This window comes from Capra hircus, chromosome 5, assembly GCF_001704415.2.
Source record: "Capra hircus breed San Clemente chromosome 5, ASM170441v1, whole genome shotgun sequence".
In the NCBI taxonomy this organism is placed as follows: domain Eukaryota; kingdom Metazoa; phylum Chordata; class Mammalia; order Artiodactyla; family Bovidae; genus Capra; species Capra hircus.
Window position 1 is genome coordinate 24,905,542 of NC_030812.1, and position 25,990 is coordinate 24,931,531.

Consider the following 25,990-nt stretch of genomic DNA (forward strand, 5'->3'; position numbering starts at 1 on the left):
CTTTTAAACCTTAGCCATTTAAACTCAAGCTGTAGTTTCGGCATGAATGATTTGTCTGTGAAGTGATAAATTCTCATTGCACTTCATGATCAGCTGCCCCTGAGGATTTCAACCTGCAAGCAAACCTACCTGAGAAAAAAGATAAATGATTTTCCAGTGGTTAACAGTGAGCTAAGATCTGAACATGTCTATAGAGGTTAGTGGATGGTCTTCCTTCCGAATAAAGTTAGCAGCAGCAGGACTTTAAAAATACCTAATAAGGTTGTTAGGGAAGAGCAATGAGTATTTCATACTATATTTTAAATAAAATGCAAGTGTAATTTTAATTTCAAAAAGGGTCCAATGTTTGAATATCTGAAAGGGTTTTAGTAGTCACATAATACTAGCAAGGGCAATTTAATCCAGCTTTAGTTACTTATTCTAAGTGAGATGCTGAACATTTTGCTCAGATGCCGATTTTGAACAGTTCTGTCCTATGCAGTTTTTTTTCCTCTTCAAGACTGATTTCTATCCCTTTAAACCAAAAATCTCAAGATACAATAGTACAAAACTAGATCTAATGTTAAATATATAAAAAATGAACTCATATCCAAGTTGAACTGAACTTGTATTACACCATAATATACTGTTTGCTACATTCATTTTTTTTTAATGACTGCTGTATTAGAATCTGGACAAACGTTTGCTGCCAGACAAATCACTGTTATATAAGTCTCAGCCATCATTATTTTCATGTCCATAGTACTGAAGCCATTTAAACATGCTATTTATAAAGCTGTCATCTCCATTTGTATAATAGTTTGACTATGCCAAGTAAAGAATAATTTTTACAACAAACTTGAAAAAAGGAAGTTCTGTTTACCAAAGTAAAGTCTATTCTGAGTCCTGTCAAACAAAGCCTCAGGGGTATTGAATGATAATGAGTAAGTAATATTTCACTTTGTAGTAGTTGAACTTCCTTTGCAGGCATTTGATACAAATCTGAAAAAAATGCCCCTTTTCTGGTAAGACTTAGTGAAGCAAGTTTAATCTGTTTGATAAGGATTTGTATAGAAAATAACTATAAAAAATAAGTGTATAAAATGATGCCACCTGAACTTCAGTAGAAGATTGCACAAATTCATGATCTGAGCCAATTACGACATCAAAACACAAGAAAGGTAACACCAGTCTGAGGTAAACACTAAAAATTTAAAACTCCCAAGTATTTAACAAAAAATTACCTGCTGACATTGATACACATATACTTAAGCTAACTTCATCTCTGTAAAAAGATCTGTTGCAGTCAGATCCAAAATGTGTAAACACTGTGCATTGATTAGTAAGTAAAAATAAAAACAGGGAAGCCCAAAATTGTTGTCAGCCCTTTTAAAAAGTATATATACAAATCACAAGAAGAAAACCCCCTGTCTTTGGATCAGCTAAGGATTTCATTAGAAGAGGTATCAGCTTCTTCACTGGAATGCTGGCTACCAGACAGGAATTCTGGAGGCAGGAGTTTAGAATGTCCATTCTCAGTAACTCGCTGGGTATAAAACAAGATATAAGCTTGGGCCTTGCATACTTCATCCATAGTGCACATGCTTAGCTTGGAATCATTGCAGTGTACCCAGAACCCTAGAGTGAAGCACAAAAATATATCTTAATGTTTACAAAGGAACTTTAGAAATCTCTAGTATAAATGAAAACATGGATTTAAAGAGTTTCAGTGAGAATTGAGGGGTTTTTTTTTTTTTGAAGGAAAAATAATTGTCTAGCCAATTTAGTTCTTTAAATTAGAAATACAGCTTGGGCAGTATGTTACTCGAATCATTTACCTTTGTCCTAGAAGTAATTTGAAGTTATAGGATCTGATTCGTTCACTTGACACTACCTTTAATTCCTGGTATAATCTTACCAGTTAACGCTTTCACTGGTAATTATAAAGCAAATTGTGTACAACTCATGGTGATGTTAATTGCCTTCCTGGGTTATATGGACTTTTTGTCCATACCTCTTTTTTTAAGGTTCATGGAAGCAGTAAGTGAAAGTTTCAAGTTAGAACTTGAAATCAAAGTTGTTCCAAATATCTGTGATTCCCCAGTTCTTTAGGTGTTCTGTTCTTTAATAAAATTAACTGAACTCAGCCAGAAAACAGAGGACCTACTCTTGGAAGTGTGCCTTTCGCACTTTCTGACTTGTAACTAATGAGACCATCCTTACTATTTTATCCCTTCAGCCCTTACAAGACAAAACTACCCCAGTCCTGCATCATAGAATACCCTATTTTCTGCAAAAACCCCCCATTTTTTTTTTCTTCTTGAAAGAAAACAAATCAAGTGGCTTTTCTTAAGATTACTTAGTGTCTAGTTTAGAAATCTGTGCAGACTCAACGCCGGCTTCCAAAAGCCTACCCCAAGGTAAAATACTTTTTTTCATCTATACCTCCTTCAGAATTGTAACAGTAGGCAGTGTAGTGTCCTGAGCCGAATCCTTTCCCGTGGTGCATTACCACAGCAGATAAGTCATACAGAAAACATTCTGGTCTGAGGGACTTCAGGGATTCCCTGCAGCAATAGGGCTCCATGTTTAAGATTTCTTCAAAGCCAACATGAACACCAATCTTCTCTCGGTTATTACGTCCTGACCACCTGCAAACAAATCAGGGTAAAATTATCAACAAAGTCAAGGGACCATAACCACGTACCTGGTCCAAACTCATAGGAAACCTCAGACAGCATAGAGTACAATCCTATATAACAAGTGTAAATAGTAAATCCTTTCAATACTGAAGTTGGCTACAATAGAGGAATTTAGGCTTATTTAACAAGTACAGTGAGGTTCTAAAATAAATTATTTGGCTTCTGTAGTTAGAGGATAGTATAGGAAGAAAATTAACTTTCAGAAAAAATACAGCCTTATGGCGTTTTCCCCCTTTGAAGTGAGAAATTCAAGGCACCAAAGAGTTTTTAATTCTTTACTGTCTTGTCAATACTTTGAGGAGGATATCCCAGGACCTAGAATTTGTTCCTGGGAGACATAATCTGGATCTTTCATGGCCAGGTGTGGGGAAAAAAACAAACCCAAACAAAACAGGCATCTCTAATTCCTCAGAACACTTCAAAAGCTCTTCATACTTCAAAAAAAAAAGAAACCGTGACCCTTCCTGTGTGTAAATCAGTATCATACCCATTAGTGACAAAACTCAGATATTGTCCCTATACTGTCAATTTCTCAATCTGTTGGTCATGCTTCCCAGTACTGGATCTATGCATGTAAAGCAATGCTTTTATCATCAAATAGTATGAATTGGTGCTACAGGGGAAAAATAATGTAATAAATGGTAGTTCTTTCAAGAGATTATAATGCAACTTGGAGTGCTACAGTACAATAACAAAAAACAGCTGAAAATATAGTATCAGTGTATTAAAACATGCAGTTAAGACAGTGGCAGGTAAAGGAGGGAGAAAGGCAACTAGGTTTTATGAAGAAAAAAAAATGTGAAATGCTTAATTAGTATGATGTAAAATTGTATGGAACTAAAGGTGAGACTTGCAAATTACGTCACCTGCCACACTAGAAGTCATGTCCCAGTCTTTCCCTATTAAGTGTATAAAGAGTCCTGTATCCAGTGCACCTTAATCTTAGTACCAAGCATGTAAAATAATGGAACTTGCTTACCCTAAGCTGTCATTCTCACTTTCTCTCTCTTTTATTATACCATAAAATTCAAATCTTAACTTACTGAATTATGCTAAATACTTGTCAGTTGTCTAATTAGAAAATAATTTATTTCCATTGATGAGCAGGATATCCCTTTTTGTCTGCTGATAAAGATACAGTAAAATGATAAAAGAACAAGATAACACTGTACCAAAAAGTCATGCTTTATTTCTGAGAGAGGGACTAGGACTAGGAGGCACACATGGGGAGCTTGTAAAGTACTAGAAATGTTCTGTTTCCTATGTTTCTTCTAAAGCTCTTGTGTGCCCCTCCCCAATCCCACTCTCCCTTTTATATGCCCTATATATTTTATATACTGGCAAATGTAATAGTACATCTTTAATAGATGAAGAGAAAGGAAAAAGATAAATGTGGTGGAAAAGGCAGCATAAAAATGGTCCCTGAATCAGAAATATGGCATGGAAGCATCACAAGTATTTTCTGCAGAAGATGGGAGGCAAATAGATTTAAATTAAGGTGAGTGTCAAATGGCAGATTAAAGAGGCGATTATGAAGAACAGAAAGTTCTTCAATGATTTATAGTAGCCAACTGAGTACCAGAAATTTAAACCCTTTTAATTCTATCTATAGAATCTCATATATGGTCTGACCTCTCCATGCTCCCTGGCCTTGCTACCTGGCCCTGGACAATACTGTGTGTGCTAAGTCACTTCAGCTGTGTCCAGCTCCTTGCGACCCTATGAACTGTATGTAGCCCACCAGGCTCCTCTGTCCATGGGATTCTCCAGGCTAGAATACTGGAGTGGGTTGCCATGCCCTCCTCCAAGGGGATCTTCCCGACCCAGGGATCGAACCTGTGTCTCATGTCTCGTGCACTGGCAGGCAGGTTTGTTACCTCCAGCACAACCCGGGAAACCCCCTGGACAATATTAATGCATAACAATTTTCTTGTTTTCATTCCACTTGATTTCACACACCCTGGCAGGTCTCACACACCCTGGCAGGTCTCACCTGGACTCTTCACTAAACCTTTTGTTGTGTGCCCTTTCCTGATCCTTCATACCTTTGCTCACGTTGCTCTCAGGCTAGTGTTCCTCCTGCATACACCCAATTCATTCATTAGTATCTGGGGGCATCTATGTACTGAGCTCAGTTCTGGATTTTGGAATACAGGAATGAAATGACCACTGTCATTACTGAATTTCTGTTTAGGGGGACAGAAACAGGTATTAATAAGTCAACTATTGCAGATATTGGTTTTCGCCAAGAAGCAAAAATGGGGTAGGTAATGTGACATGTAAGAGTTGGTGGTGCTACTTTTAAATAGGATGGTCAGGAAAGTCCTGAGATGACATATGAACTGAGATTTAAATTACATGACGTCCCCTGTGCCATTAGGGAGGCTTTGGGAATGTTTAGATATCAGCTAATGCCTTCTTCCAGGGCTCTGATAAATTCATTTGTATGTAGTTTGTGGTACTTAGTATTTCTACTTCATCATTATTTCTGGGAATGCTTGACTATAATCTTGAGGAAAAAAATTCTACCTTATATTCCCCAAAGAATATGGAACAACATCAGGCATTTTCCAAGCATGAAGCAACTGGGTCAAATATTCTCAAGCAATAGATTTTAATTTAAAAATTTTGAACCTAAAACATGCTGAATATTAAACACTATAAGCAGAGACGAGGAGATTATACTGTGCAAACCAAAACACAAGGAGTCTGCTATCAGCAACGTATTCTACAAGGGAAGATAATAGTATCAGAACGATAGTTACTGAACATGTTGTCTATGATTAGGGCTAGAGATAATGACAGAATTTTTTCTCCTTAAGAAAAAAAAAAGCAAAAGTAGATAAGTCCCCCAGTCAAGTATTAAACTTTTTTCTACTACTAACCTGAATCGTTTGAGATGGAGTCTGAGAACCTGAGGTAGGTGGCAAATCATAAGCTGTTTTTGTGCTTCTGTGAGTAGAACTGGTTTTGAGGAAAACCTCCTACGTTTTGCTATGATATCAAAGACAGAATGAGATGCAAATTTAAGGATACAATGAAATGTTTGAGTACACTCAAAATAATCCAAGCTTGTATTATCAATTAGACATCTACTGAGTTATAGGCATTACACAGGGCTAAAGATAAAGGGCATGGCCTTGCTCTCAAGATACTCACAATCATGTAAAAGAAAGTGAAAGTGAAGTCACCTGGTCATATCCAACTCTTTGTGACCCCATGGACTGTAGCCCCCATGGACAGCGCCTCTGTCCATGGGATTCTCCAGGCAAGAATACTGGAGTGGGTTGCCATTTCCTTCTCCAGGGGATCTTCCCCACCCAGGGATCGAACTCAGGTCTCCCACACTGCAAGCAGACTCTTTACCGTCTGAAACACCGGGGAATCCCACAATCATGTAAACCACACCCACAAAACTTATGAGCTAGTCAAGGCAGACAGGTAACAAGTAAGTACAGTCGACCCTTGAACAACAAAGGCTTGGACTACATGGGTCCACTAACATGCAGATTTTTATTTTTTTCAATCACAGTTGACTGTATGTTTCACACACACAGATTCAACGAACCACGGATTGAAATTTACATCCACGGTTGGTTGAATCTGTAGATGTGAAATCTTCAGGGATGGTTTGGCAGACTGGCAGATTATAGTATAACCGGATGTGTCTAGAACCAATCCCCCACATACACTGTACATGATTTAATGTAGTCCTGAAATAAGGCAACAGAAAGATATAGTGCTATAATATTTTTAAATGGATTTGGTTATGCCAACTAAAAGGAAGAATTACTCACTAAACACATACTTTAATATACTCTTACCAAAGTCTAATCAATCATGGTCAGTTTACTTCTTGGGGCTAATCAGGATCCCATGGGCATGGAATCTTCCTGCCCAGAGCACCCCTCCCTACTTCCTGGAGATCCAACCCAGCACCGCCTGAGAAAGCAAGCCTTCATTAGCTCTGTATCTGAGATCTCCCTCGGTGTCTTGCTATTTTAGTACCAGACCTCAAACAAGAGGAACTGAGGGTTCTTTTTACCCTCTACTATCTCTAGAGGTCCACCTATGGACCTTGTGCTGCAGCTTCTCTCTAGGCCATTGGCTACCAAAGTTTGCTCCTGATGTCCAGGAGTTATCCTTCAGCTTGTATATCAACCGCAACTCCAGCCACAGGAGAAGCTGCTTCTTACAGGAAGTGAAATCAGTCCACCATGAGGCTGTCCTCTAACCCAACTCCTCTTTCCACCAGAAGTCTTTCCTCCAGGTCTATGCTCTGGAGATCCAGGTATCAGACTGCTGCAGGATCTTAGGGACTTAACTTTGGATTGTCTCCCAGAATATATGCTACAAATGTAGCTAGACAAAGCATGTTAACTCCTTGAATTATAGTTTTGAACATTTGCCATTATAGATTAAATTCAAGCAGTTCTTTTAGGCCTTTATTTGGTGGACCCAGCAGATATAAACATGTTATAATTTTCTGCATTTATTTTCATATCTTTCTACTCCCAGATTTGAAGAAAACATCTAGGACCATTCACATTTATGTTCAAGAAAATAAACACTATACACTATCAATAAAGGTTTATTTTCTTCTAATCTTATAAATATTAGGCTCCTCTTTACAACAGATTTCATAATAGGCAGCACTCAGAAAACAATGTTGGTATAAGTTGTTTTGGAACACCATCAACTTATATGCCATTCTTTCAATGCTGGAACAGCATTTTATATTACCTTCGGAGTTTATCGTCTAATGCCCTAGAGTCATTTTTTTTTCAGACATGGAGATTAAGGAGAATATCCGCAAACATATAGTATAAACAATTAAAATGCCATGTACTACACATTGATAGGGAGAAAGAAACAGGATGAAGACGTAGCAGATCTGATGTGGTTTCATCTACCATTGCTCTGGAGGAGGATGCTTCTGTTTAATTGAAATGGCTGTTTCACCCCCAGTGCTGGGTTCCTATGCTCATTACATTAGAGAGCGAATCACAGAAGGTAGACCTTGTCTGTCTGTTTTCTCCGTTAGGTATGTGAGCATCTTTAAAGGGCCTTTCCTCTTTCCACAATGACTAGAACAATGACTAATTATAGAAGAGACAGTCAATGGGTGGTTTTTTAATAAATCTTTGTTTTTATGAAGCCAATGTCCATCGCAGCAGTCCAGCAATGTATATTATTTCCTATTTTATAAGTATGTATACACACACATATACATATGTTATCTATATATCAATGTTTTGATGTACACCAGAAAGACTCATAAAGCAATCATTTCATTCAGTACTAAATACCTTTTACCATTCCCCTTCACTACTTTATTCTGCTGCTGCTGCTAAGTTGCTTCAGTCGTGTCCAATTCTTCACGACCCCATGGACTGCAGCCTACCAGGCTCCTCCATCCATGGGATTTTCCAGGCAAGAGTACTGGAGTGGGGTGCCATCGCCTTCTCTGACTTTATTCTACTCACATATTAAATTTTATTTTATGAATCCTTTCTACAACTTACTATAGGATCAAAAATATTTTAATGTCATCAATAAGGCAAAACAAACATGTAGTTCACAAACACCAATTAAAAAGCAGAAATATGTAGCCCAAGTTTCTTTTGATAAACAATTTATTTCTATATCTGCTACTTAAGGAATTTCTTCCAGTTTCCCCTCATTTGTGTTTCTCTTTGCTAACCTTAGAAAAACAAAGAGAATATACAGCCTCTACTTACAATTACACTGGTCACACACGTAGATCTTTCCTTCTAAAGCTTCAGTTTCTGTGAACTTAGCCAACATTTCCGTAACCAGACATGGCTGGGAAGCACTATCTTTTCCAATGCATTGGTATCTTTCTGGGAATTCCAGTGACAAGTCCCAGAAAGGTTCTATGGTATTTGATTTGTTGTCACATGCAAGACATGTAACCTGCAAATAAAAATATTAGTTTCTCAGATTACAATCCTTCTGTCAAAATATTTACTCCTTTCACTAGAAGTCACTACCTGTAAATAAGCTTTTCTTCTGAAAATGTACTATCAGAATTCTGAATGATCTGCTTTATATTATTTTCAGGGAATAATATTTTTCTTCCATAAACCCACTATGCATTGATGGGCTTTAACTATGAGGCATTTAAAAAGCTCTAAGGGCTTTTTTTTTACTAAGTTCGGTCAAGTCTGAAATTAGTAAAAAAAAAAAAAACAACAACAACTAGGGGCTCACTTAATTAGATATACACTGTGTGTATATACATGTGTGTGTATGTGTGTCTATATATATTTATATACATTTAATGTGCTTAGATTATCAGACTTGAGTTTCTTTGCCCTTTTTCCTTTCTCATCTTTCACTGATGGGTTTTCTCTTCCCAAATCCCCATAACTTCTTAACCATAATGCAAGAAAATGCTATTAGTATATTTTTATATGAAAATTTTAAAATATAGCATACTTTTATAGTAGTACATTAGTATATACAGATTTTGAAGCCCTACCAACTAATAATTTCAAAAGATAGTATATATAAAATACATACAAATACTTCCACTTAAAGCAAACAGTACTACATTAAAATCCTGATCAAAATATAGGAACCTCAAAAGAACAGGAGGCCTTTCTAACAACTTACATAGGAAATATAGTAACTGAAAAAGGAAAGAATAACTTCAGTAAAGCATTCAGCAGGATTTAATGCCAACACTGCCCATAACTGAAGACAGACTTTAAAGATCTAATAATCCACATGATATGAAATATTACTAAACTCTTTCACAAAAGCTATATTCCTGGAACACACAACAAAATAAAGAAGCCAATTGTAATTTACAGTTTAAATTAAATACACCGACACAAAGAAAAGAAAAATACCTCTAGTGTTAATAGTTTGGGGACTCACTAGGACCAAGGTTTGCCCTTTTGAGAACAGTTTCTTGAATACAGCAGGGTAAAAAGCCATTCCAGCAACCAACTTCTGAATCTCCTGAAGGGACCGATTCTCCAAGTATTTATTACACATTAGAAAGGGAGAGAGCAAAGTGCTGGCACAACAACTTTCATTAAATTCAAAATTCATCCATAAAGGAAAAAAAACAAGGACATACACTCTCACATTACGCAAAACATGAAATGGTAACTTTCTGGAAAGGAATCTGCAACCACATATCAAAAGTACTACCCTTTGACCAAGTAATTCCTCTGTCTTAAGGAAATCACTAGAAAAACTGTAGTAACTGATCGTGACATTATAATAACGGAAAAATTGGAAATAGTTCACAAGTCAACAATAGGGGAATGGTTAAAAAAATATGGTATATACATATGCTGGACACTGAAATGTGAAAAAAATGACTAAATATTTTAATGACTATGAAAAATCCTTAATTATTAAATAAAGCAGAAAAAGAAGCAGGTAAATTCAACATGACCATATAATTAGGGCAAATATATATATAAATATTCAGAAAACACTAGCAGGTCATATACCAAAATATTCATAGTTTTATGTGTGGGTTGTGTGGAGTTCTGGGACTAATGTATGATTTTCTTCTTTTCTTCTACACAGATTTACTGTGCTATATAGGTTTTCCATATGGTATATATCACTTTTATTTATAATTGTGTATTTTAAACTTTCGCATAAAAGTTAAAAATGACAGAGAAAGATGATAGAAAAATAATATTGCATGCAACCCCCAAAACCACAACTCTTGTTTGCTAAGTCACACAATGTAGAATCTAGACAATTCTGAAACATGAAGTGAAATAAACTTCATAGAAATATTTAAACTATTCAACTGGTATGTGTCTAGTGACTCAACTGCCTCAGTTAAAAAATAACAACACATACACTTTTTTCAAAGTTCTATGCTCTAGAAAAGTAGAGCTGACGTCTAGTAATAGTCTACCCAAGAGTCTACTCATTCTAGAGGATCATTAATTAGATGGAAGATTCTGGTTCTGTGACTGTCACAAAGGGAAATTTTTACAGCTGTAATTAAAATAGAGGAAAACCACTTAGGATCTTTCTAAATAAAAATCACATCTGTTTACCTTAAAACTTCCCTATCTACCTGTTCAAGTTTTCAGTCCTTGCTCCCTTTGGTTTTATAGGAAATCCTCCAGGGCTACTTTCTTGGTTCCTGAAACGACTCAAGTGTGCACCAAAACCATTCCTGGTACAAAGGTTATCTTCAAATCTGTTCCTTGTGTAATTAAACTCGTCTCAATCCCTCAGAGAATGAATGCAGTATTATTAACCTAAGAAGCTCTGTTTCCTAATTCCCGCCCCACCCCCATCATAAAGCTTTAATACCATGGACATGAAACTACTTCCAATGATTCATGGAGGTGAAAGAACTGTTGGAGCGAAAGGATGTCCTCATACACACTTGTAAAAGTGATCTAATGTGACCCGAGAACAGTGCTAGCACTAACACACTAGCTATACAGAGCATATGCTTTTTAGGCTTCCCTTTATGAATTCCCCAAGATGACAGTACAATTTTTTTAACAATCCATACCTGACTAAGAAGCTGGCCGTGAAATATGTTATTCACAACATTCAGAACCTGCTTGATGAGTTTCCTTTGAGAAGTAGGGATAAGAGCTGGTAACCTGGTACCAGTGGTCTCTAGTTCATGTTGTATTTTATCCAAAAGCTCACAAAGAAATTCCTGAGCATCTTGTTGGCCATAACCACGAAAAGCAGGAATCAATCTCCATACTGAGTGTAGCATAGCAAACGGTGAGACCAAGGCCCACTTTCCAGACCACATGACTTGGAACAAAGTATGCAATTCATGACAAAGAGAAATGTACTGTGAACTTGGCTCCCTTGGCTGAATAAGTTCCATCTTTCTACTCTGCGATGCTCCGCCACTTAGTCCTGATGATAAACTTGGATGTCTGAAGCGCACAGAGTATGGCTCTTTTTCTTGACATTCATTCATTTGATATACTGTATCTGTTACTGGAGGATGCTTATAAGATGATCTGGTTTTATCACTAGCTGTCACAGCCAGCCATCGGTTCAGATCAAGTTTTAAAAAACATTGTCGAAAAATAAGTAAATGACTCAATACTTGGAGAACAGAATTCATATAGCAAGTATTTCCCAAATTTCTCAATCCTGTTACACCAGGAGTTACTGTTGGCCTTCGTTTAACAGAGGAGTCACTAGCTTTTTTCAGTCTTACATCTTCTGAGGTAGATACTACTTTATCTTTTGCTGGCAATGCTGAGGTTTGCAGCGGTACAGGAACTATTTCTACTGTGGTGGACTGAGCTAGACCTTGTAAACGTAAACTCTTTCTGGGAGGCATACTTTCTAATTCTGCGTTAGCTTGATGCTCTAATAGTTCTTGTCGTCTTTTCTTCACTTCTCTTTTTGCTAATTTCTCCTGAAATTGTTCTTGCCTTTTTCTTCCAATGGGTGACTGCTCAAACCAAGTTCGAAAGATTTTACCCATGAGTATCCTTCTCCTGTGCCAAAGAGCAGTATACATTTGATCTTCATTTTGAAGCAGAGATTGGGTGCCATCATGTAAGACATAGGAATCATCACTTGTACCCATAGACCGTAAAACCTTTCCACTACGAGTGGTACAGTGATAATTTTGATTTTTGATTGCACTTAATGTACTTCGTAGTAACTTTAGGTCTCCAGTTGCATTATCATTAAGAACATAATCATCACAAAGGTAACAAAAAACATACATCTCATTCACCTCCAACGCAACAGGATGACTACTTTCTTGAAAGTGCCCGAGTGCGTGTTCTTCAATAGATCTTCCACAGGCAACATGAGAACAGCTAAGGCAAGCCCAAATCGACTCAGTCGTATTGCAGTCCACACAATGCCACTTCTGCGGGTTGAGGATGGAATGGTCTTGAGCAAGCCGCAACTGCCCAATGTGTTGGCACTTATCCATTGTTAGCATTTATTGAGTCTAGCTGAGGAACACATAATCCAAACAACTCTCGGTGGGCAACACTTGAAGCATCTGAAAACTAAGAACAATGTCAATTTTTAATAAAAGAAAAACAAAAAGCCAACATTTTTTCTTTTTACAAGGTATTTTTCCAGGAATTATTTTCTTTTTCCAGGAATAATTTTGTTAATTTGCTCTCACTGGTCCTAATATCTGTCATAATACCAAAGGCAATTCTCACTTTTAATTTACACTAGACTTCACTAATCTCTCATCCGCCTTGCTCTGAAAGAACACACATTACTTGCTCTGACGGTTCCCTTTCAAACACATTGTTTTCAATTTGATGCTACCATCTACTGGTAAAGAATGGGTAGTGACCACTTTTCACATTCCATTTACCAATTGCCATTCCTTTTTCTTAAAAATTGGGACTGGCAAGACCTAAATACATCTTACTAATATCTCCATTTCAAGAGCCCTAAGTGGAGTTACTAAAATATAATCATAGTTATAAGCATGGGGTCTGAAGTAGAAAAACTTACGTTTGAATGTTACCTCTGCCACATACTGCTTTATATCTGACTTGAGCAAACATTTTAACTTCTCTAAACTTCATCTGTGAAACAGGGAAAATCATACCACCTTCACTGAATTGTTAAAGGCCTGAGATAACCAAATATCTGGCACAGAGCAAATGTTCAGTAAACAATAAATATTTATTTGACACACATCTATAGTGAATAAATCAATATTACACTCTATTTATTTAAATAATATTAAATATTCTAATTTTAAGTACTATTTAAAATTCGGCTTTCCAGTAGTATACCCATAATGAACTTTATTTAATTCATGGCTCTGCAACATACTCTGATTTGATAGACTTGACTTAAGTAAAGAGAAAAAAGACTTAAGAAAAGAGAAAGTATTCTCCCCTTCTGTCTTTTGTGTTTGACTACACTCTGAGGAATGTGCAAGGATGTATAAGCAAATAGCAGGAAAAAAAGGAAAAATAAGAAATCAGTGGCAATATAATGATTTTACATTCTTGGATGCCTAAACATTACATGAAATTAGAGGCTTACTCCAAAAAACAAACCCATAATCCCAAAACCCCAATATAATAAAATAAATCTGATCTTGATCAAACTTTTCCTTTATCAATTAAAGGAACACATCTGCTACCTGTACCTAAAAACAATAAAACAAAATCTAGTTAAAAAGTAGGACATCATGTAATGTTTTCTTCATTGATTTAAACATACATTGAACACAAACTTTGGGCTGCAGTTGGGGATCTAGATGGACTGGTTGGATCTCCTTGCAGTCCAAGGGACTCTCAAGAGTCTTCTCCAAAACCACAGTTCAAAAGCATCAATTCTTCGGCGCTCAGCCTTATTCACAGTCCAACTCTCACATCCATACATGACCACAGGAAAAACCATAGCCTTGACTAGATGGACCTTTGTTGGCAAAGAATGTCTCTGCTTTTGAATATGCTATCTAGGTTGGTCATAACTTTTCTTCCAAAGAGTAAGCGTCTTTTAATTTCATGGCTGCAGTCACCATCTGCTGTGATTTTGGAGCCCCCCAAAATAAAGTCTGACACTGTGTCTACTGTTTCCCCATCTATTTGCCATGAAGTGATGGGACCAGATGCCATGATCTTCGTTTTCTGAATGTTGAGCTTTAAGCCAACTTTTTCGCTCTCCTCTTTCACTTCCAAGAGTCCCTTGGACTGCAAGGAGATCCAACCAGTCCATTCTGAAGGAGATCAACCCTGGGATTTCTTTGGAAGGAATGATGCTAAAGCTCCAGTACTTTGGCCACCTCATGCGAAGAGTTGACTCATTGGAAAAGACTCTGATGCTGGGAGGGATTGGGGGGGCAGGAGGAGAAGGGGATGACCGAGGATGAGATGGCTGGATGGCATCACGGACTCGATGGACGTGAGTCTGAGTGAACTCCAGGAGATGGTGAGGCCTGCCATGCTGCGATTCATGGGGTCACAAAGAGTAGGACACGACTGAGCGACTGAACTGAACTGAACTGGGGATCTAGATATAGAAGACACAGAACATTATGTGCAGCATGATCAATGCTTTGAATTTTTTAGGACAGCAACATGAATTTCAACGGTACTTGCAGATGCCACCTCCAGGTCCTAAGAAAACTGCAAAGGTAAAGCTGACTTTTGGTTTCTTTCTACCTCTTTGCTTGTAAAATGTCTTAGCAATCAGATATTCCTGCCTACCACAATTTCTTCACTTTTAGATACAGGGTATGTCAAGTATAGATTTAAAATTACCAACCCCAGACCTCACATGTGTACTCCTCTTCCCTCCAGACTTCCTGAGGTCCAAAATCCATTCAAATATAGTATTTTATTTGAGTAAGCAAACAACAATAGTTGCTAATGGCAAACGTAAGACATCAGTGATTAATACGCTCCATCATCCTAAATCATACTAGGTCCTGAGGTTAATAATCCTGAGATCATACTTGTCTCCAATTTCTCTCTCTCCCCACACACCAATCCTTAAGTAAACATCTTTGGTTCTACTGTCAAAATATATCTAGAATCTGAGTACTTATTATCTCTACTGTTTCACCCTGAATCCTTATACAGTCAGCAAAAAAAAGATCTGGAGCTGACCACAGCTTAGATCATTAGCTCCTTACTGCAAAATCCAGGCTTAAATTGAAGAAAGGGAAAACCACTAGGCCATTCAGGTATGACCTAAATCAAACCACTTATGATTATACAGTGGAGGTGACAAATAGATTCAAGGGATTAGATCTGGTAGACAGATCTGAAGAACTATGGATGGAGGTTTATAACATTGTACAGGAGGTGGTGATCAAAACCATCCCCAAGAAAAATATGCAAGAAGGCAAAGTAGTTGCTTGAGGAGGCTATACAAATGGCTGAGGAAGGAAGAAAAGTGAAAGGCAAGGGATAAAGGGAAAGATATACCCAAATGAATGCAGAGTTCCAGAGAATAGCAAGGAGAGATAAGAAAGCCTTCTTAAATGAAAAATGTGAAGAAATAGAGGAAAACAACAGAATGGGAAAGACTAGAGATTTCTTTACAAAAAGTGGAGATACCAAGGGAACACTTCATGCAAGGATGGGCATGATAAATGACAGAAATTGTCAAGGACCTAACAGAAGCAGAAGAGATTAAGAAGAGGTGGTAAGAATACACAGAAGAACTATACAGAACACGTCTTAATGACCTGGAAAACCACAATGGTGTGGTCACTCACCTAGAGCCAGACATCCTGGAATGCGAGGTCAAGTGGGCCTTAGAGAATATTACTATGAACAAAGCTAGTGGAAGTGATGGAATTCTATCGGAGTTATTTAAAATCCTAAAAGATGATACTATTAAAGTGCTGCACTCAATATGTCAGGAAATTTGGAAAACTCAGCAGTAGCCACAGGACTGAAAAAGGTCAGTTTTCATTTCAATCCCAAAGAAGGGCAAGGTCAAACAATGTTCAAATTACCATATGACTGCTTTCATTTCACATGCTGGCAAGGTAATGCTCAAAATCCTTCAAGCTAAGCTTCAGCAGTACGTGAACTGAGAAATTCCAGATGTATAAGCTGGGTTTTGAAGAGATAGAGGAACCAGAGATCAAACTGCCAACATTCATGGGATCATGGAGAAAGCAAGAGAATTCCAGAAAAACATCTGCTTCATTAACTATGCTAAAGCTTCTGACTGTGGATCATAACAAATTGTGGAACATTCTGAAAGAGATGGGAATACCAGACCACCTTACCTGTCTTCAGAGAAACTTATATGTGGGTCAAGAAGCATCAGTTAGAACCAGACATGGAACAAGTGATTGGTTCAAAATTGAGAAAAGAGTATGACAAGGCTGTATATTGTCACCCTGTTAAACATACATGCAGAGTACAACATGTACAACGCCAGTCTGGATGAATCACAAGCCGGAATCCAGATGGCTGGGAGAAATATCAACAACTTCCAATATGCAGATGACATGAAGACTCTAACAGCAGAAAGTGAAAATTTCGGAACTAAAGAGCTTCTTGATGAAGAGGAGAGTGAAAAAGCTGGCTTAAAACTCAATATTCAAAAAACTAGGATCATGGCATCCAGTCCCAATATTTCAAGGCAAATCAAAGGGGAAATCAAAGCGGGAGCAGTGAACGATTTTAGTTTTTGCGGCTCTGAAATCACTATGGACAGTGACTGCAGCCATGAAATTAAAAGATGCTTGCTCCTTGGAAGGAAAGCTATGACAAACCTAGACAGCATATTAAAAAGCAGAGACATCACTTTGCCAACAAAAGTCCATATAGTCAAAGCTACGGTTTTTCCAGTAGTCATGTATACATATGAGAGTTGGACCATAAAGAAGGCTGAGTGCTGAAGAAGTGATACTTTCGAATTGCTCTGCTGGAGAAGACTCTTGAGAGTCCTCTGGACTGCAAGGAGATCAACCAGTCAATCAGAAAGGAAATAAATCCTGAATATTCATTGGAAGAACTGATGCTCAAACTCCAATACTTTGGCCATCTGGTACAAAGAGCCAACTCACCTTTTCCACCTGGAGAAAACCCTGATGCTGGGAAAGATGGGAGGCAAAGGAGAATGGGGCAGCAGAGGACAAGATGGTTAGATAGCATCACTGACTCAATGGACAGGAATCTGAGCAAACTCCAGGAGACAGTGGAGGACAGAAGAGTCTGGCATGCTGTAGTCCACGGGGTCTCAAAGAATTAGACACAACTTAGAGAAGGAAATGGCAACCCACTCCAGTATATTGCCTGGAGAATCCCAGAGACAGGGGAGCCTGGTGGGCTGCCATCTATGGGGTTGCATAGAGTCGGACACGACTGAAGCAACTTAGCAGCAGCAGCCCCAGAGACTGAACACCACCACCACCGCTACCACCTTGGACAAAGCCAAAGTCAAGTGGACTACTTACTGCAGTTAGGCTCCTAGTGGTCTCCCATTTTTGAAACTTGCTGCCACTGAAAGTTTACTCTCCACAGAGCAGCAGCACACTTTATCTTTAGACCCAAACAATGGGGGCCCATGACCTTTCAGGGGGCTCTCCTGACTGTTCCTCATTATGTGCAGTCAGCAGAGTAAAGAGGATGTGGCCACCTGGAACAAGAATACCTTCCAAACTTCCCTTTTAACTGCTACTTGGGACCTGGAGAATTCTCTGCCTGAATCATTCCCAAAGCCTGCTTCCATGGTCTACAAGGGGCGATAAGAAGCCACTCTAGAATTCTATAAAGAACAATGACACCATCAGATAAGGGACAGAGGGATCTCATGGCAGATCCAGAGGAAGGATGAGCACGATGAAAGGAGACTTCTATTCCAGATGTTACAAGGGAATTAAGGATGCAGCACCGCTGAAGCCAAGATGGGAGCAGTGGCAGGTCAGCGCAGATCAGACATTGGTTGAAAGAGCTGACTCGATATGCAGGTCAAGGGAAGAACCTAGGGTTATTTTTTATTTGAAAGGGATCACAAAAAGAACACAGAGAAAATTTTGTTAAACACATTTCTGGCAAGTCACAGACAATAATTATCGGTTCAACCTCTTGCAGAGATGAAGTGGGAAATGCTGTTTACACTCAAGGAAAATTATTTCATTCTTAAACTATTACTTATTATATTTATTTTTTATTTTGCCACACATGCGGCATATAGGATCTTAACTCCCTGACCAGGGATTGAACCCACGTCCCCTGAATTGGAAGTGTGGAGTCTTAACCACTGGACCACCAGGGAAGTCCCTCATTCTGAAATTTTAAAGACGTGGTATGAGTTGACATCTTGTAGAACATTCAGAAAATAAGGCTCAGAAAAAAAAAAGCCTAGAGAAGAAAATATATGTATATATACACACATATATTCATTCATTCACTTTTGGATTATCTCAGACCCGGAGATAAATTACTGTAAATTATTTTATTAATCCATATTTTAAATTCCTCAAAATAATGAATGTTACTTGTGTAAGTTTTAAGTAGGAAAGATAGTCTCTTTACTAACTAGTCTCTTTACTTCCTTCTCCTCTATATCTTGCAAATACATTCTCTTAGTTACAAGAAATTTATCAATTTCATTACAGTTGTTACTAAAAAATCTATTTAGATGATGGCAAGGCCCCTGACCTTCAACAGGAAGTTGCCAATAATCAAACAGCATGATTGCATTTGATGCGAAATTGTCAAAATGGTGAAATGTTTATCAGATGCCACCTCTCTGAGAGGCTATATAGCAGAGAAGGTCTCACAGCAAAACAGAGAGCCCTAAGAAATCCAAATGCCTGAGTTTAACACAAGCATTTACGTTCCACATACCTGTTTTCTTATCTGTAAAATAACAGTGGTAATAACAGCAACAGGTTGATGAGGGAAATAGGGAAATTTATATTTGTAAAGCACTTACAACAATTCTTGGCTGCTAATAATTTGGCTCTTAGTACATCTTACCTCCCAATAATAATAATATTACTATTACTACTACTAATATTATTATAAATGCTAGCTTCCCACTTTTAGCCAGGGTTCTTCTCAGGCAAATGTGTACTAAGGTGAATTTAGGTGCTAACTGACAATTGAGATGTTAGCTGAGGACTAAGGTCTGACCTCTCCCAGGGGTATTTGCATTTTAAAAGGGGATCTTTCAGAAAAAAATCTTTTTAAAAATCCAAAGAAGTGAAATCAGAATAGTGGAATGACAGACCACGAGATTAATATTTTAGAGTAGGGGGCCCATTCACCCAGTCTATTTATGAAAGAAACCAGTAGGGGGTGGACGACCAAGGCAAGGGCAGGGAAGAAAGCAGGAACTGGAGAGCCAGGCTGCAGCTTCCAGGGATCTCCAGTTTGCTCTGCTGCCGGGAGCCACAGCTCAGAGACAGTTAGTTACTAGGGTATCCCCAGAGGAGCCGCATCACACAAAGATCTAAAAGCTCGGAAGAGAAGAAAGGGGGGTGGGAGTATTTCTTGACACTTAGCTTCTTCTCCTGGGTTCAGAGCACTTCTTTTCATTTGCTAATCCACTGCTGAGAGGCTGTGTATTAACTGGCTCCAGCAGACAGCATAAGTAATTTTTGGCAGTATATTCATCTCACAAAGAATTAACAAAACATTTTTGCATTCCCCATATAGATTCTTGTAAAATATTACCTGTATCTATATATAAGAGCAACATACAAATAGTCAAGATATTCTGAATGAAATCTGTATGTAAAGATTAAAACCATCTATATCATTTTCTCATACATTTTTTAAAAAGTGTCACACTTGAAATTCCAAATAACAGCTGTGAAAAAGCTTTTTTTAAACCAAATATGCTATCTTTATTTTAACCACAGATGGATTTATAAATATTCTGAAAGCTTCTCTGTCATTCTTCACTGCTTAAAGACAACAAAAATTTTAATTTGTTAAAAGAAAATCAAGCTATTCAAACTTTTAATACCATATCAATGAACAAGCACCTTTATTTTTAAAATCTCCTTCAGCAAATCTCTAAAGTTTACAAAATAATTTGACTTGTTGAAAGCTAATTATTTTAGAGTTAGCCTGGAGAATCCCAGGGACGGGGGAGCCTGGTGGGCTGCCATCTATGGGGTCGCAGAGAGTCGGACACAACTGAAGCGACTTAGCAGCAGCAGCATACCATTAAAGCAATTATAAAATAGAAAGCTAAAATGACTAGAAGAGAAATAAAACAAAATTTTATTAATGGTATTTTTAGTCAAGGGTTTAACTCATGCACACATCAGACTATAGGTAAAATATTCAACTTGTTATGGTTCACCAGCACAAAGTTGCTTATACCTACCACCCAGAACTATGGACAGAGGTTTGTGACATTTTATAGGAAGCAGTGATCAAGACCATCCCCAAGAAAAAGAAATGCAAAAAAGGCAAAAACGGTTGTCTCAAGAGGCCTTACAAATAGCTGAGAAAGGAAGAGAAACAAAAGGCAAAAGAGAAAAGCAAAGATATACCCATATGATAAATCTAAACTCCTTTAACACGACCTGTAAGAGTTTTCAAATTGTGGCACAATATGTACCTTTCTACTCAGATCTATGATTAACTATTTCACACACACCTTTTGTTAAAATATTTTTATATACAAATGACCACATGCGAGTAAGCTTAATTTTTTAAATTTTCATAACTGGGATATGAACTATTGTTTTGTAGGAAATGGGTATGTGCATTTTATATAAATTCTATTCTTACTAAAGAAAAAAAATGTATCACTGGGAGTAAAGTAGAATATTTAAATAAAATTGTCACAGTAATCATCTTTATCTCATTAAAAAAAATTCTCCTGAGACTTCCCAAGAGAGATGGATATTAAAGAATAGCATCTGCTGAGTATTTAGCCAATAATTTTTGTAACAAGACTGATTTTTCTTTTAAAAGTACCAAATACCCTAAACAGATCCTCTAAAAGCTCTTAAAAGTAGGAAGATTTGTTATTTTCCATAATAAAAGATATGAGGAGATGGGAATTTCAGTAAGAAGTCAGTCTTAGGAGTTACTAACCACCACAATCTTTGCATGTATTTGGATAAGAATGAAAATAATGATCCACAGTATTGCTTCCCTGGTGGTTTAAATTCCCGCCTGCAATGTGGGAAACCTGGGTTTGATCCCTGGGTTGGGAAGATCCCCTGGAGGAGGGCATGGCAACCCACTCCAGTATTCTTGCTTGGAGAATCCCCATGCACAGAGGAGCCTGGCAGGCTACAGTCATGGGGTTACAAAGAATCACATACGACTGAGCGACTAATCACAGCAAGGCACATCCACCGTGTTAGAGTAAAGTCTGTCCACTCCTTATAGGCAGTTTTCAACTTTCCATTTATTTCACTGCCATAGTACCCTCTCCTCTCAAGAGATGTTTATAAAATGCACAGGGTCAAACACAGTGCCTGGTACATAGAAAGGGATTCAATATTTCTGAATGAACAAATTATTGAACGAATAAATACAATGGGCTCTCAAACTCTCCCTGCTCCGTCTTAGGTAAGCTATTATGCCTATTTTGTATTTTGGCATGTCTCCTTGTCAATCATGACGTATTTCCTTTCCTTTTTCCTTAGGAAGGCTCTGGTTATTCTTTCTTCCCCTAGAGATCTAGAGTCTGTAATTACCCTGATCTCGCTTGAAACTCCTTATTAAACAATAAAGGAGACTCTTTCCCTGGACCTTTTCTAGTCTCTAGCACGCCTCTCCTGAGGCACAGAGACTGGAGCTAGTGGATGACACACGAAAAAACTCCTGAAAAGCAAGTTCTGCAGCCAGATTATCTGATTTCCTCACCCACCACAACTTACAAGTATTTCCTTCACAGGCAATTTTGTTCCAAAATATTTATCATTATACCAACCTACTGCAGCTAACTTCGCAACAATAGGGGAAACATTCATCAAAAAGACTGAGCATTCTACTATGGGTCATAAATGGAGTTCAAATACTTTGTGTAAAATGCCAGACTATTATTTTAGCACATCTATGATCTAGTCTAACACATATATTCTTGGACTATAAATTAGTTTTCTATGGCACATAAAACTCCATGTAAAATGAATTCTTTATAATAAAGATTTTATGATGTCTGAAAGTGCTATGAAAAATCAGTTATACTTCTTACAGTAATCTTTGCCAGAAATCAATATTGGTAGAATCCTTTTATATTTTAACCTAGTCATAGCTCAGTTGGTAAAGAATCTGCCTGCAGTGCAGGAGATCCGGGTTCAATTCCTGGGTTGGGAAGATCCCCTGGAGAAGGAAATGGCAACCCACTCCAGTATTCTTACCTGGAGAATCCCATGGATAGAGGAGCCTGGGTTGGGCCTAATTGCAAAACTGTCCCCATTACTGAATCCAGAAAATGACTGAACATACATTTCCTATCTTGATTAGACTCCTAAGCCCGTGCTCCAGCCTCTCTTCTCCCTCAACCAGAAAACTCCATTAGGACAGAGCAATGTGTCTTCTGGCTAACATTGTAGAAAGGAGAAAAACTTCAAAGCACATTCCCACCCCCCCCCGCCCCGCCCACCCCCCCACCCCCCCCACCCCCAGCTTTCTTGGTAATGCCACCATATTGCCTTTCGCTGTACTTCTACCAACCAAAAGCCCAATTCAGCAACATTTACAGAGGTTTTTTTATCTTCATGTTAAAGCAGTTAAGTCAGGTGCTATGGATACAAATAAAATATAATCAGAGACTGCCTTCAAGCAATCCAACAAGCAGGAAATCCTCTTGTGAATCACAAATGCTATCAATAGCATTGATATTATCAATAATACTCAGTAAGATTCAAGGGTGTAAAGTTTGGTAGAGGGTATATATATAATACCTTATTCCTTTTTATAACTAAAAAAAAAAAATCTGTGAAAAAGAGGGGTAAAGACAATTTGGTAAGAACAATATACTTCAAACATTTAACCCAAATCATCAATGGATTTCCCATTTTAAATATTCCAAATGTTTTATTATTGTGTTATGATACTGTTGTAGCCACGCCTTTCGGGAAACAAACTCACTCAGGACAATGCAGATAGTGGAGTGCAGTTTATTATACCGCCGGGTCCAAGGCAGACTCTCCTCTTAGCCAAGGACCCCGACCAACTTTTGTGAAAATCTTAAATACCTTAAGTGTACTGCTCAAGCCCACATCCCCAAATTCCTTAAACCTAGCCTGGGAAGTGTTAAAGGGAGATACAATCAGGCTACAGCCATGATTCATAATCAGAAGGGTCAGCTGGTTATACATTGTAGCCTACACCAGTGGGTGCCATAAAGATTACAGAGGTGATTGACTACATAGGGGATTATTACACTCTTTTTGGCCAGGGGAAATCTTGGTATGGAATCTGGTGTTTATCAGTCCAGGAGGCCAGTTCGGGGTAGGTATGTTAACCCCATGGCTACCAGGCACATGGTCCAAAGATCACTGAAAGTGCAAGATGGAGTTTCCTTCTTTTTCAAGATGGAATCAGCTTGGCCTGTTCCTTTCCTCCCTCGATGCTAAATGCAGATTCACCAATCATTAAAAAAGTTTTTAAGCTAAAAAACTTGGGACAATCAATATTTTGAATGAAAATAAGGCATGCACAACCAAATCAGCCCCAAAACATTTTAACTTTCTGCAATATATGTATTGAACTACTTGTTCAATATCAGACTGTCTTTACATTTCAACATGAACAGTCTACAATGATAAATGCTGGATTGAAAAATCTGCTATCCATTGCAAAAATAACAGCTAGTACACAAAAAGCTAGAAAGACTGCAGTGTCGGGGAGAGAGGCTAAATGAACCAAAATGTATTAAGCCTTTTTTCAAACGTCCTAAGACACTAAATTCAGGATAAAAAGATTAGGCTTCCAAGAATACAAAGTGTTCAGCTCTTTCAAGACAATTGAGTATTGAATCTCATGGTGATAATGCAATAGTCTATAAACAGGTGCTTAACTTATGCGGGGAACAGCCAATTCTTTTTCCTTGTTTACACCTAAAGCTGGTTTTAAAGACGACTCAAAGTGGAATTCTAGGCCCAACGTTACCACCCCCCTACTTTTACCCCACAGGCAGCTACTTAAGAGATAATAAGGAATTCAAGTGCACGGCCTGAAAGTCGTATTTCTATGCTAATTTTACAAGCCCCTAACTCGCAGGACTTGACAATTAAGGCTTAAAAATGGGGAACGGGGCTAGAGGATGAAGAGGCACTTTCAAGACTTGCTTATTTTTTTTAACTTCCAAAATTAAAACTGCAAAAAATTATCCAGTTACCAGTATTTACAACAGTTCAAATTTGCAGTTTAAACAATTACAATGTTTCACTTTTATTATTGCGGAGGTGGAGGGAGAGGGCGAGTCCCATCTCTTAAACTTAAGTAGCTTTTTCTGCTTATGTATGTATGTATGACATGTTTCTTTACACGCCCCAAGGAAGTTTAGCCTATTAGCAGCTAGCGGGAATGGTTTAGGAAGCTGGTATTCAAAAGTCTAAGTGTCTCTAAGTGGCAGCAGGTGCTGGCAGTGCCGGGACCCGATCAATGGGGTAAGGCAAGACATTTCTTATAGAGGGAAGATTAGAATCAACCGCCCTTCCAAAGCATCCCAGAGGCGCTTCGAGCATCACTTGGCGGCAATCAGAGCCAGGAGCAGGAGGTGGCTTTATGCCGACAGCGCCAGCTCCGCAGAGCGCCCCGGCCCGCATCAGAGACGCGATCATTTGCGATTACATCTCCACGCTCCGCAACGCGGATCAGGGCACTACTCCCCGTCTGCATCCCCAAGTCTCCCAGTTTCGCCCTTTCTCCCAACTCGCCCTCCGCCCCCAGCAAAGCACAGAGCGGCTACGCGGCATCCCTGGCCACAGGGGACGCGGCTCCTAGCAGCGTCTCCGAGCACTCCTGAAGTGGTCGGCACCGGCCTGGGCATCGCTCGACCCACCTTAACTTTCCAGAGGCGCCAATTCTAAATTCGCCGGACCTGCCGCCGCTGCTGCCGCCACCTCCTCCTCCACGCGCCCCTCGGCTCGCTCCCCTGAGTCTGTCCGCAACCCTGGCTCCCTCCCTCCCTTAGGAACTCCACTGAGACCGGCGTGGCGGGAAAACGCTGCCAGGTGCCTCCCGGCCTGGGGGGCTCCCGTCGGATCTCCGCTCCCGCAGGGAGCCTCAGTCCGCCAACCGCCGCAGCCGCGCGCGCCCCTCACGCACACTCACCAGCCCCAGCCGGAGCGGCCATCTTAGCGCTGGTCTCCCGCGGCCCCGCTCCCAGCTCCCCGCTCCCCGGTGCAGCGGCGGCAGCGGCGGCGGCCCGGTGGGGCGGCTACGTCAGTGGTGACGCCGCGGCCGACCCCGCCCCCAACCCCCTCCCGGCCTCGGCTCGGCGACTGCGGACCCGCGGGTTGGCAGCCTGAGGTGTGCGGGAACCCGGCGCCTAGGCGCCAACGGGGCATCCCGGAATAGACGTTCCCCTGCGCGACCTGTGGCTCAGCTCGGAAGGCAGAAGCTCCTCCCGGGCGGGCTTCGCACCTGTCGTAGCCGTCGGGGCCTGGGAGAAGGCAACTCCAAGCTGCAACCCCAAGCTAGTGAGATGCAAATATTCCCGGGACGTTTACCCCTTCATAGAATTTCTGCCACTCAGCGTCGAATTTGGTTGACAGAAACGCGCGGCCATCTCGTTTTCTTCGGCATCTCCCCACGTTGACTGGCTTAGAAAGTTTGCAAGAAAACGTTTCCTTCCCGAGGAGGCAGCCGGGTGTGAGAGCTCAGCGGGCAGTGACTGCTTTGAATTTGGCTTCCTCAGACGGC

The 25,990-nt window shown here is 39.3% G+C and overlaps 1 protein-coding gene across 1 annotated transcript; it reads right to left on the reverse strand.

The window, feature by feature from the left end:
• Nucleotides 1,005-25,424, reverse strand: USP44 (ubiquitin specific peptidase 44). The gene is made up of 6 exons (XM_018049087.1): nucleotides 25,400-25,424; nucleotides 11,212-12,700; nucleotides 8,423-8,618; nucleotides 5,567-5,675; nucleotides 2,425-2,630; nucleotides 1,005-1,617 (listed from the first exon to the last, which is right to left on the reverse strand). The coding sequence occupies exons 2-6, from the start codon at nucleotides 12,628-12,630 to the stop codon at nucleotides 1,418-1,420; spliced, it is 2,130 nt and encodes a 709-aa protein (XP_017904576.1). The 5' UTR covers nucleotides 12,631-12,700; nucleotides 25,400-25,424; the 3' UTR covers nucleotides 1,005-1,417.